The following is a 13,292-nucleotide window of genomic DNA, read 5'->3' on the forward strand; positions in this document are numbered from 1 at the left end:
TTAAAATAAAAAATATAAATGTTAAAAATGTTAAATATATAACTATAAAATGATGAAATATAAAATTAAAAAATTAAAAAAATCAAAATTAAAAAATTAAAAAATTTACAATTTAATAATTTAATAATTTTGTATTTTTATAATTTCATAATTTTGTAACTTTATAGTTTTATAGTTTTATAATTATATGATTATATATATATATATATATATTTATATTTATATTTATAAAGAGTGACATCACATCACAAACTTAAAAGTCACAATTTTAAAATTTTAAGAATAAAAATTTATTAGAAACTTAAATAAAAATTCTCAACTTTGACTCAAAAAATAATTAAACCTTTTGTAAATAACAAATTATTTTTATTTTTAGAGTATTACAACACAACTCATGAATTATTTTTCTCAAAAAATTGAATTAAAGATACTATTCTTATTATAAATTTATGAAGATCTTCAGTGAGATATAAAATTGATGATTCAAACATGTAAGTTTTAGTTTTACAAGTGTTTACTAGCCTTTTTAAAAGCGAGCAAGCGTTTATTCTGGGATGTCTTCCTCTACAAGAATCCGAGAAACTTATACTGAAAAATAAAGATCAATATAAGAAAAATAAATCAAGTTCAATAATAGCACATAATTACCTAATTACTATTCTGTTACAATATGTAATGTAACAGTAAAAAAACCAGTTGGATGTGATAAAATCAAATTAAATTTGCCCTTTACATTAGGAAAATAATGGGACTGCGTGTATACAATGACGACAATAATGAAACCAACCAGTAGCCACATCTCAATTAATTCGGAAATGCGACAGCATAAATGGAAAATTAATTTCAGTGTTCACCAATTAGTTAAAACCTATGTTCCTCAGCACCTCACGCCCGTCTATTTGGTCAAATCATTCACAGTATTCTGTTCAACTTTCACATTATCTTCATCAGCTTTCTGAGAAGAAATATCTAGAGCCTGCAAGAACCAAATTCAGTCAGACAGGATTGTAAATGACACTTAATAAAATGCACGCTTAGTGTTTATGCATTTGTGCTTAGTGTTGTGAAATTCACCTTCATGCAAGTTTCAGCAACTGCAGTATCAGAGACTCTCAAATGTTCCCGACTTCTTCTCTGGTCATCCTGAAACTAAACAGGTATCAAACATTGTACCAAGTTACATATGAATTTATGTACGAGTTTACAAAAGGGTTTTCAACAGAACAGTCCGAGGAATGTACAAGAAAAACCAGTTAGTTGGAGAGTTACGCAATGGACAATACATGACGATAAGTTGCATAATTTATAATTTATAATTATATAAAAAAATTCTCTTTTATGTCCATATTTCATAATTTCAATTTTATTTTTTATAATATAATTATTTCTTAAATTTTTAAAAATTAACAATTACTTTTACATATTTTCTTCTGTAAAATTGTCTACCTTACCTGCTTTTTTTCTTTATTCATCAACATTTATTTTCACAAATTTTCTCTAATCATTTCATTTTGTTTTAATAAATATAAATTTATTTTGTAAATTAATTTAATAACATTACAATATTATTGTCTATTAATATAATATTATTGTCTATTAATATAATATCGTGACTATGTTTATGCAAGTTAAAAAAGAAAGAATATAAAACTGTCTCCAGAATTTAATGTCAGCAGGTTGCCAATTATTAACAAATGAACTGTTCGTAACTTAGACTACAGGGGAATCTCAGTAGATAGTTTGAGTTGAGATACACGATCATTCCTTGATAGGCAGTCAGCGCAGAACGTGATTTCATTTCACACAATTTTATCAGTGTATTTCAACTTTTAAGGATGCTTGACAGTCAAAATTAGCGTTTTAAGTTCTATGAAGATTGGTCATTTACATTACTAAGTACAGACATAATCCCAATGGTTATAGTTTTCATTTTTTTCTTTATTTTTGAGGAATGAGACAAGGGTAAGGGGAATGTGGCATCGTTGGTAAGTCTTTGAACATATATCTTTGCTTATTCTTAAAATAGGCAGCCATTTAATCCTCTAAGAATATTTTCTTAACTTAGCTTGTTTAGACTCATTCTTTATAAGATAGAACCAATAGTGTTCAATGAACTATGTAGTCATACCATTCAGTGGAACAAAACTTGTTTTTTATTTTGAATACATGCACTCATACATTCAATCTTCCGGAACTGATGCCACAGCTCCACATGAATCTCTATAATTAATGAATAATCTACGGACAAGCCTCCTGTTAAAAATGACACAGCTCCATCATTTCCCACTACTTAATGCCGTCACCACCACCATTGACTCTCTAACTTCTCAATCCTATAATCAAGCATTGCCACCATTTTGCTAAAATGTATAAGGACAAGTGGACTGATGTAGCATGTCATGAAAACTAAGTATAAAAGCTAAAAGATAATTATTCTTTTCCATTATCACTCAAAATTTTGATAACTTTGCCAAACAGATTTTTGATTTCATTTAAGGAAAGACAACTGCAGATAACAACATTGCTGATCTCACATTGTTAAACACACCCTCAGGTTTGCTGGCCCTTCCCCAGTTTATTTAACGGGGTTCAAACCAGATCGGAGAACACTATTTTTTCATGGGCATTTTTGGTTCCTACCATTTGTTCCTTCCTCATTGCATTTTTTTTGCATCTTCTGATGGAAAAACTAGCAGAAGATTTTTCCTCTAACCATTCCTCCGTTGTTTTGAGGGATGTCAAATTGGACCCCTTGAGAATCTCCTTGATTCTCTAAGTAAGATTTCTCAATCTTATAATCAAGCAATCCCACATACCATTTTGCTAAAGTGTACAGGGGCAAGTGGACTGATGTAGCATGCAATGAGAACAAAAAGTGGAAAAGCTAAAAGAAAATTATTCATTTGCATTATCACTCCTCAAAACTTTGATAACTTTGCCAAACAGATTTCTGATTTCATTAAGGAAAGACATAACTATAGACAACAACATTGCTGATCTCACATTGTTAACCAAACCAACAGGTTAGGTGGTCCTTCCTCAGTCTTTTTAAGAGGGTTCACTTCTGGCAACCCAAAAAATAGGGTGGGTGCACTTCTGGCAACCAAATAAAAAAGAGAAAGAACCGCAACTAATGTTGCTAGGATTTAGACACAAAAGCAAAGTCCCCAAGATTGAGAACTCTGCTACCAACTTCAAATTACTTGAAGACTTAAGAGAAGAAAACTAATTCAATTCAAATTGATAGTAAATCAATACTACAGACTATATAGAGATATCTATCACCTTAGAATAATGATAGCAAAATCTCTTAGAGGATCCTATGGTATATTAATTGTCATAATTACACTTATAATGATTGGTAATGTCTCATTGTAAATCTACAATATCATTTTATAACTCAACGTGTAATGTGTTGGTTGAGTTGAGTAAAACAAAGCTTCATAAAGACAAAATGCAACCAAATTATCTCAAAGCAAGCAACATGACACATGGCTCATGGCACGATACTCTACTCAATGCCAAGAATATACACCAACAAATATTTTCTTGTGTCGCGCTGCGGGAGTGAATAACCAGTAGGGAAGAATAGGTCATAGTAGTTAGCACCAAGAAGATCTCAAATGAAGTGATGCATTGCTCAAAGGCAGAGTTGTGTCAAATATTGGTATATTTTGATCCTATTTTTAACTTGTATTTAGAAACTTATCATTATTTTATGATATATATTTAGTAGTTTTTAGTTCAATTAAAGTAGAACCTAAGATCCTCACTTAAATAGACTGAGCAAGTGGTACTTACTCAAGCTCGAGCAAGGAACTCTTGGTTAAGCGAGCCATGATAGACTGAGCATGTGGTACTTACTCAAGCTCGAGCAAGGAACTCTTGGTTAAGCAAGCCACGAGGGCACCTATGCACGAGACACAGGGCTTGCGCTCTCCCCTTCTTAACAATGAGGGCTACATTCACTCTGTTGTTACAGCTTTTGTTGCTTGACCTAAGGGGATACTTTCAGAGTAGGTTTGAAAAGAAAAAACCCAACACCAAATATTATAAACTTAGGGTTAGACAACCTTGTAAATTATCCTAGGTACTGAGACACATCATAATATTTGTGTGCTCTAAGCTCTTAATCTTAGTTAATTGTGTCAGCGTGATGCCATGAGCAACTAAGTACCCTATTGTTAGAGGTTGATGTTCCTACCCAACTCATGTCATTTATGGTGTCTGAAAAAATGGCTAATATAAGTAGATTTATATACAACTACCGACACTATATAGCATGTTTAACCATTAGAGTCTCAAAATAAATGAAAATATTATTAACTTATTTAAATTTTCAAAAACCAACAGAGGTACATACCAGACCATTGAGCTGTGGTTCAACAATTTCTTTCTTTACTTTGCTTGGTACAAGCTCACTGATAAATGAGGTAACAAATTGAGCACCTGATCATGTAATGTTTAATCATAAGAAATAAATTGAGTATAAAGTAAAATACCGTTCAACATCAACGTCCATGTCAGAATCTGGATCCCATGTCTCATCTCCATCATGATCTTCTTCTGCCTGTAAAATTGTAGCATGTGTATATGAGTATTAGAAAATGAGCACGAATGGTAGGAAAAATTTAAAATTTAGTTACCATATGAGTTTAGGGGGCCTAAGATTTATCTTATTGGTCACTAAGGGTGTTAGTGTATACAATCCATTCATATTATTTGGTTGTACAGTAGTTTCCTAGTCTTTGTAGTACCTAATTTCTTTCTCTCAAACTGTATCTTTGTTAGCGTAGTTAATTTTGAATCACATTACTGCCAAGTCAGTATTACTATTCACTTCCTCAAGACTCTTCTTGGAGTCTTCACTTTGTATAGGAATCTACTCAACATCTATTGCAGTTGAATAATGCTCTACACTTTTAGCTTATTTTCTTTGTAATCTCAAGAATATTTAAAATTGTTAGATCAAACTATCAAATTTGTACTAATTAGACGACACAACTCTGTCAAGGATAAGATGACCTGTATCATATAGTGTATTACGTGTAAAATCACCCAATGGTTTTGATGATAACAAATACTCGAAGTGAGTCTATATGCTTTGAATATTTAGGGTGTGTGCTTATGCAGTTAAAGTGTCTCCATCAAGTTTGCATATGTACTGATAAGATGATTCAACATGTACTGATCATATGATTCAACATTTGAACTGATCAGACGACTCATCAGTAGATCATACTAGACGACTCATCAGTAGATCATACTAGACGACTATGAGCATCGTCGGGCGTGTTTTGCAGTCAACATCTTAATTGTTTTATTGCTTTGATTATTTATGATTTGCTTAGCTTATGAGTTAAATGAAACTAACAAGTTGCAACAATCAAAATGTTCCTAGATAATTAAATCTAAATCAAAGGATTTCACAAACAAATCTTATATCTTGAAATTGAAAATGCTTTAATGGTCAACGATCACTTTATCTATGTATATAGGTCACCGACAGCAATGACAAAGAGTGACTGAAATAGCAGAGTGGGATGAGAACCTACTTTGATACCAACTTAAATCTGAAGTTTCAAGGGAGAAAATGTTGAATTTTTAACTAAGCTGAAAAACAAAACACACACATATAACAACAGTCAAAAAAGGTACATTGTGATTGCAGGACCGCAAAGTTTTGCACTTGGCCAAGCAGCTACAGCAGAAAAAGAAACAGATAGATGGACCCACAAGACACATAATAATATAAAATACATACATTTATTTAACACAATTAAAAGAAATCCTTCAAAAAAAGCCAATTAGGGAAATGCAGTAAAATAAGTGACAGAAGTTTACCTCTCCAAGATCAGAATCCGGAGGCCTTTCCTGAAATTGGACACTAGGAGCATGCTGCAGCCTGGAAAGATTCTCAAGTAGCTTAGATTGAATTTCTTCAAGTAAATGACGGGAATTCTTGTTTTCCATGTTACTTGGGGCAACATGAAGGGTATAATCTGGACCAAAATATTCATAATACTCGTGTTGTGGCATTTTGTCATCAACTTCTATTCCAAGAGCAACTCCTGTCTGCCTTAACATGTATAATGAATAATTTAATGTATTTGGATGAATTTCTATACAAAAGAATTAATCAAGTAGCATATAACTACTAAATAAACAAGTTGAGAAGTGAGAAACACAACTACAAGGTGTGTCTTATTGAATACTAAGACACTTTAGGATATCTTAATTTACATTTTATAGTTCAAGACAAGCAAAATGAAACAATACTAACTACTTTGACCCCTCTACCATCATTACTGTTACTGAACAAGTTACTTCATGTCCAGTATTTTTTATAATTAAATATGAAAGATGTAGAAAATATTGGAATTTCATGACAAAAATCCCACTTTTGGGTTATGGCACCCCGCTCGGATACAATAAATAAATGGCAGAAATTTTATTAATTTAAACAACATTCTACCTCATAGCACCAACAACGAGCAACATTCCGAATGGTGTAGCCACCACCACCTAGTAGCAAGAGGGGCACGTTGAATGACCTCATGTATCTAACACACTCTGCATGTCCCCTAATTGAAAGATTGAAACATCCCAAACGGTCTCCAGATAGAGAATCAGCACCACACTGAAGAACTACTGCACCAGGCCTGAACACTTCCATTACTTTGCCAATTATTGGTTTGAACAAGAAATGATAACTCTCATCATCAATGCCATCATCAAGTGGAACATTAAGAGAATAGTATTTTCCTTTTCCATATCCAATATCGCGTACATCCCCAGTACCAGGAAAATAGTCTCCGAATTTATGAAAAGAAACAGTCATGACTCTGTCAGTAGTATAGAATGCTTCCTCCACACCGTCTCCATGGTGGATATCAATGTCCACATATAGAACACGCTGCAACAAATGAAATATTTTAAATCAGAAAGAGACACAAGTTTGTGATGAGATATTTGAGTAACTTCAAAATAGTAATATTTTACCATGACAATGAAAAGTTAAACTCATTTTGTTATTAGATGTAACCATTTGAGCTCTCATGTAATTGGTATTGATTTTACATATATAAATATGTGTGTGTGTATATATATATGTGTGTGTGTGTGTGCGCGCGCATTTCCATTCAATATTAGTATTTTGTTTCTTAACTTAATGTTTGTTGTGGTCTAATCATCCATAGATTAATATTTGATTCATTAGGTATTGGGAAAATATCTTTTGTGATCCATAAATGGAACAAAATACCTAATGAAGCTTGTATTTAGGAATGGAGCTTGAGTCATTAATTAGCTATCTTAAACCTTGTTGTAAATGCAAGTTTGTTTGTTATGAGCTCTAGGAATTGAATCTTAATAAAGAAACCTAGGCTTATTCTACTAAGGAATTACGATTTGAGTAAACTTGTGAATTGACTTTAACATGAAAGTGGAGAGGAGTTGAGAGATTATATGCATGAAAGTGGGGATCAGTGAAGTCTAACCCTAACAAAAATCTACCATATCATTTCTAATATTTTCCACATCCTAAGTGTTTGACAAACTTCCAAAAGTGTTTTATTTTTGTTGGCATAGCTTTAATCATCTAGCATCAATACAAATCATGGAAATATTATTTGTCTAAACTAGTTATCGATTGCAAATTTTGTCATGTGTTGCACAAGTCCTTGGAGAGAATGATAAATATTTATCACTTGTTCATGTGCTATAGGTGCACTTGTCAATGAATGATTCGTGCCAACAAAAATCCCAAGATCCAAATGGCAGTTCCTAAAGTTATTTTGTTCTTTCCAAAGTGAACCTTCTAGATGGCTCGATTGCTTGGACTTGGATTCAGAATCTGATCCTTCTCCAACTAAACAAAGTCATGTTTCCCATCATCATCTGATGTTGGGTGTTTACAACCAACGCTTCTCAACATGAATAGTAGCTTTTTATTATAGAACGTTTAAAGGGATCATGTTCGACTAAATTTAGTGTTGGAAGAATTCTCTAAGGATCCAAAAGAAAAGAATCTTATGTAAAAGCTCCTATTGCCTACAAATTTGAGCTATGCCCTTCATTATTCAGTAGTAATAATTCCCTACAAAAATCCTAAAGAATATCTAAAGTATAAAAGATTCAGACATGTCCACAAAATCAATATACGTCTAAAGCGTGACAATAAAAGGAAACCAAAAGGAAATGCACGGCTACACAAACCTCATGCTGTTTAAGAAGTTCTAAGATTGCAAGGACTATATCATTAACATAGCAAAATCCAGAAGCCTCACACTTCTTGGCATGATGCAACCCACCAGCCCAATTGACAGCGATATCACATTGGTCATGATTTAATTTCACAGCACCCCCAACTGACCCCCCTGCATAAGTTTGACAGAAAGAGTAGAGGCCATCAAAAACAGGACAATCTTCACCAACATTAAAGCGTTTGAGTTGCCTAAGATGATCCTGCTGTGTTTCAGGGGTTATGCTTCGAAGGAATGCAACATAATCATCAGCATGAAAACGACAAAGGTCCCGGTCTCTAGCAGGAAATGGCTTATGGACCTGCATGTGCTGAAGCAATCCATAATGAGCAAGAAGTGCATGTGTCATCCGTATACGATGTGGCTTCATAGGGTGACCTTGCCCATAATAGTAATTCCCAACCTCTGGATCATAGAAATAGCAAACCTTTCTCTTAACTCCATCAGGTGCAGATGGTAAAGAATTGCTGCCGGAATCCATGTGTGTTGTTTCCCGTTATTATCTTCTTCTCAATAGTCAACCATCCTAACAAAATCTCTTGAAAGGGAAAAGGGGAGAAAGGACTATTAAAGAAAAAGAAGCAGTAGTAAAACAGCTCAATTCAAAAAGAAATATTGACGTAAACTGAGATAAACGTACATAGCAACGATGGGAAATCAAACAATTAAATTAAAATTAAAAATAAGAATTGGGTTGGGCTACTATAGCCTTTGGTTTATGGTTTTGGAACTCCTATAGCTGACAGACTGTCACCACCATGTGCACAAACTGAATACAAACCCTAATATACTGAGGAAAAAACCTATCGCTTAATGTATAGACATAGAAAATCAGAAGCACGACAGAAAAGATCAATCAAAATCATAGATTGTCATACTGCTGAATAAGCGAAAAAATGAATGGACAACGTAATTGTAATTGATTCCACAATTCCATTGCAAAAGTGGAGGTATCCTACGATTTCAGTCTTATCTCTTCTCCAGTGCTGTTTAGCAGAGTCTCCCGGGTCTACAAACGTATCGACCGACTACTGGCAACGATTCAAAGCAACTCTGGCTAAAGCGAAAGTGCCTCACAGCCCACGCTGCTTGTCCGATGATACCACAAATTATTCTCGTCTACCAATCGTAATAAACTAGTCCTTCCGGATTTGGGTGAAGCAGGTGTTATATTTTTTATTTTGTAAAATAAATTAAGTGAAAAAGAATTTAATAAAAGTATAACATGTCAAAGCGTAATATGTCCATTTTTATTTATTTATTTGTTAAATAAAAATAATTAAAAATAAATAAATTTTTTATATCTTATAATAATTTAAGTTTTAATTATTATTATAATAAAATAATTTAACATGTAAATATAATAATTATTTTAATTTATACAATTAAAAAATTAATATATCAATATAAAGTTTAAAAAAATTAATATATCAATATAAAGTTTAAAAAATATTTATATGATTAAATATATTCTAAATATTTTTTATAAATATATATATAAACATATTTTATAAATAAAACTAAAAATATTAAAAAAAAGGTAACGATCCAACCCATCGATCTGTTTTGTGACAAGACGAGTTGCAGTTTCTAGTCCATTTTTTAGTGACAGGATAGTTCACCCAACCCATTTTTGGTGGGCCAATAGTGAGGCGGGCCAAAATGGACTAGGTTAACCTGTTTTGTCACCCTAAGAAATGTTCAGGTTTTGACCATTATAAAATTTTAATAAACTTCCTCTATTAGAGTTTTGACTTAATTATTCCATTGATTCTTGTTTTGTAAAGAAATGTCAAATCAGTCATTGGACTTTTTTTATTTTTTATTCAATTTAATTCTAATTTTTGTAAAAGTAATTCAATTTAATCATTACCTTTAGCTTATTCACAAACATTGGTGTTAAAGTCATAGTGATGGTCAATTTATGTTTAATTATAAGTAATATTATTATTGTAATTTTTTTATAGGTATTAGTATTTCACATTTTTAATAATATTATTATTATAAATATTATTTATAATTATAATAGTAAAATGATAACCAATATTAGTATTAACAATAATAATAATAATAATAATAATAATTATTATTATTATTATTATTATTATTATATGTTACTATTATATATTATTACTATTAGTATTATTAACATTATCTATAACAATATATAAAGATGATTCCCTATTTTGTGTTCACATTTCATAATACCAATTTTATCCTTTACAATATAATTATTTATTAAATTTTTAAAAATTAATGGTTATTTTTACTTATTTTCTATAAAATTGTTTATCTTTTTTTCTTTTTTTTATTTATCAACAATTAATTTAGCTATTGATTTCACTTTATTAACTTAATAACATTACACTATTATCACCTATTAACATACAATCATTTAGAGCTGTCAAAATGGGTTGGAACCCACGAGTCAACCCGGCTCACCACGGGTTCGGATTGAATTGAAATTTTTTTACAAATTTCAATACAGTTGATTTTTTACCCAACTCATTTAGAACCCGGCTCATCTGGGTTGAACCCGTAGTGAGCCGGGTTGGCTCACCAACACGTAGATAAAAGAGTTACATAAGTGTTTTTTATTAAGTTGGACTTTACATTTGGGTCATATTAGGTTTTTTTTAACCAACACATAAATAATTTGATTTTTTTTATTTTAGTTTTTATTTGGATTGTATTAAAGTTTATTTAGATTTTAATTTTAATTAGAATTATAATTTAGTTTTGACTTAAAATAAAATAAAATAAATTGTATTTTTTTTAATTAAGTGAACCCGTTTAACCCGCCAACCCATGGTGGGTCGGGCCGGGTTCAAATTTTTTTGACTCGCTAAAAAGTGAGTCAAATTGGGTTGGCTCACTAAATCATCAACCCGTGGTGGGTCGAGCCGGGTCGGGTTACCCGTTTTGACAACTCTACAATCATTCATATCTAAAAAATATCTCTAAAAAATGCGTACACACAGGCGCGATAATCCCTATGTGAACGCTAGTTAGTAGTAAAGTTATTACTATTATTAGCGTTATTAGTAATATTAATATGTAATATATTAATTTTATTATTATATATTATTGATATGAGAAAATAAGTACTAGAAAAATTATTACTATTATTGTTATTATTTTTTTTATTATTACTACTAGCGAAAACATAAACGTTATTGCACATGTGTGTTCGCATTTTCTAATTTTCACAGGAATTTGAATTAAGATCAATAATATTTATTTTCAAGATATATAATTAATTTTTAAAATAGTTTTTAAATAAAATAACTGTTAAAAATAAAAGATCTTTTTAGAATAACGGTTAAGGTTAAACTATTTATAAAGTAGTTAACTTTTAAAATAATAATTAAGTGTAAAACTAAAAAAACTAAATGTGAACACAAAAAAGAGAAACTTCTCTATATATTGTTATAGATTATTATTAGTATTATTATTATTATCACTATTAATAATAATAATAATTATTATTATTATCATTAAAAAAATTATAATTAAGAACTATAATTATTATATTGTTATTATAACTACTATCATATCTAATTTAAAAAATTGGCATTCCAAAAATATAATTTATTAACCATAATAATAATAATTATTAATATTATGTCATTATTATCATTATTATAAATATAATTATTTTTATTATTATCATTATTATTATATACTATAATTATTTTTTATATATATTATTATTATTATGAATTTTAACTATAATTATTATTATTATTTTCAACTCTAACTATAATTATAATACTTATTATTAACTATAATTATTATTATCGTCAACTATAATTAATGATCATTATTAGTATCAACTATATGTATTATTATCATTACTAACTATAATTATTTATATTATTATATTTCTATTATTATTTTTATTTTTATTACTATTATTATTATTAATAAGAACCATAATTATTGTAATAGTTATTATTATTATTGTTGTTGTTTTAATTATTATTATTAGTTACATATTTACTTTTACTTATTATGTTGAATCATGTTTCAATTACTTGACATTTTTATTTATTTTGTTGTTCATTTATCTTTATATTTGAAAAATTATTTCAATTAAAAAAAGTAGTTACTAAAATCAGTAAAATAATAAAACTGAAAAATAATTTTTATTTTATTTTTAATAAATATTTAAATTTAAAATATAATAATTAAGAGGATAAGATTCATGTAGGTTGAATTGAACCGAACCAGACCGAATTGAAACTAACCTAATCAAACTGAATCGAATTGAACTGAACTTAAATATTCTTTCCTTTTGTTGAGTTTTAAAAGACCTTCAAAAAAAAGAGGAGAAAATTTAAGGAAAAATTTTACACTTTCATAATTAATTGATATAGAGCAAAAAGAGAGTCGTTTTGTAAGGTGCGTAAAAAATGTCACATCCAAAAGTTTTTTCAGCACCAAACCACAATCATGAGGTCCCTCTTAAACAATAGAAACATAATGTTTTTTTCCCAAATTAAATATAACAAGTGTATAAACAATAACATAAACAAACTGTATACTTTCAATAAAAACAACATTCAAAGGACAAAGGACAAGCTTAAATTGGTTTGTATTCACCTTTCACGAAAATAACTATTTTATCAAAGTGGAGAACATGGAGTTCCGAAATTGGTAAAAACCTAAATATTTAAGAAAAATATTATAAAACAATAAAAAAAAGTTGAAATGGGAGTAGTGAAGCATTGAGTATAAAAAAATGAGAAAAATGGAAAAGACATATAAGAGAAGAATAAAATGTTAGTTAGGGTTAAGGTTTAAAAAAAAGAGATACCAGTTGGGTGGGGTGTGAGGTGTTAGAATTGTAGTGAATGTGGTAAGGTGGGATGACGAGAGAAAGGTGACATGACCTTATATAGTAGTGACGGGGATGAGAAGCTCATGATCATTGTCTCAATGGTGGTGATTGAATAAAAAATGGAGCGTGTGTGGTGTTTAGGATAAGAGGCCATTGAAGAAAAATCAGAAAATAAATACATAATT

The 13,292-nt window shown here is 30.0% G+C and overlaps 1 protein-coding gene across 4 annotated transcripts; it reads right to left on the reverse strand.

Annotated features, from left to right (window-relative positions):
* Positions 1–621: 621 nt before the first annotated feature.
* LOC114163285 (histone deacetylase 19-like) lies at positions 622–9,424 on the reverse strand. 4 transcript variants are annotated; one of them, XM_028047505.1, is made up of 8 exons: positions 9,224–9,424; positions 8,218–8,802; positions 6,476–6,916; positions 5,845–6,075; positions 4,503–4,570; positions 4,364–4,421; positions 1,075–1,143; positions 622–976 (listed from the first exon to the last, which is right to left on the reverse strand). In XM_028047505.1, exons 2-8 carry the CDS (start codon positions 8,743–8,745, stop codon positions 896–898), a joined length of 1,476 nt encoding a protein of 491 aa, XP_027903306.1. In that variant the 5' UTR covers positions 8,746–8,802; positions 9,224–9,424; the 3' UTR covers positions 622–895. The 4 variants fall into 4 exon arrangements, with proteins under 4 accessions (XP_027903306.1, XP_027903305.1, XP_027903304.1 ...); XM_028047504.1 differs by having other exon boundaries at positions 1,075–1,149; positions 8,218–8,790; positions 9,224–9,412; XM_028047503.1 differs by having other exon boundaries at positions 1,075–1,149; positions 9,143–9,412.
* Between the last annotated feature and the right edge of the window lie 3,868 nt (positions 9,425–13,292).

The sequence above is a fragment of the Vigna unguiculata genome, chromosome 9 (assembly GCF_004118075.2).
Source record: "Vigna unguiculata cultivar IT97K-499-35 chromosome 9, ASM411807v1, whole genome shotgun sequence".
Taxonomy (NCBI): Eukaryota; Viridiplantae; Streptophyta; class Magnoliopsida; order Fabales; family Fabaceae; genus Vigna; species Vigna unguiculata.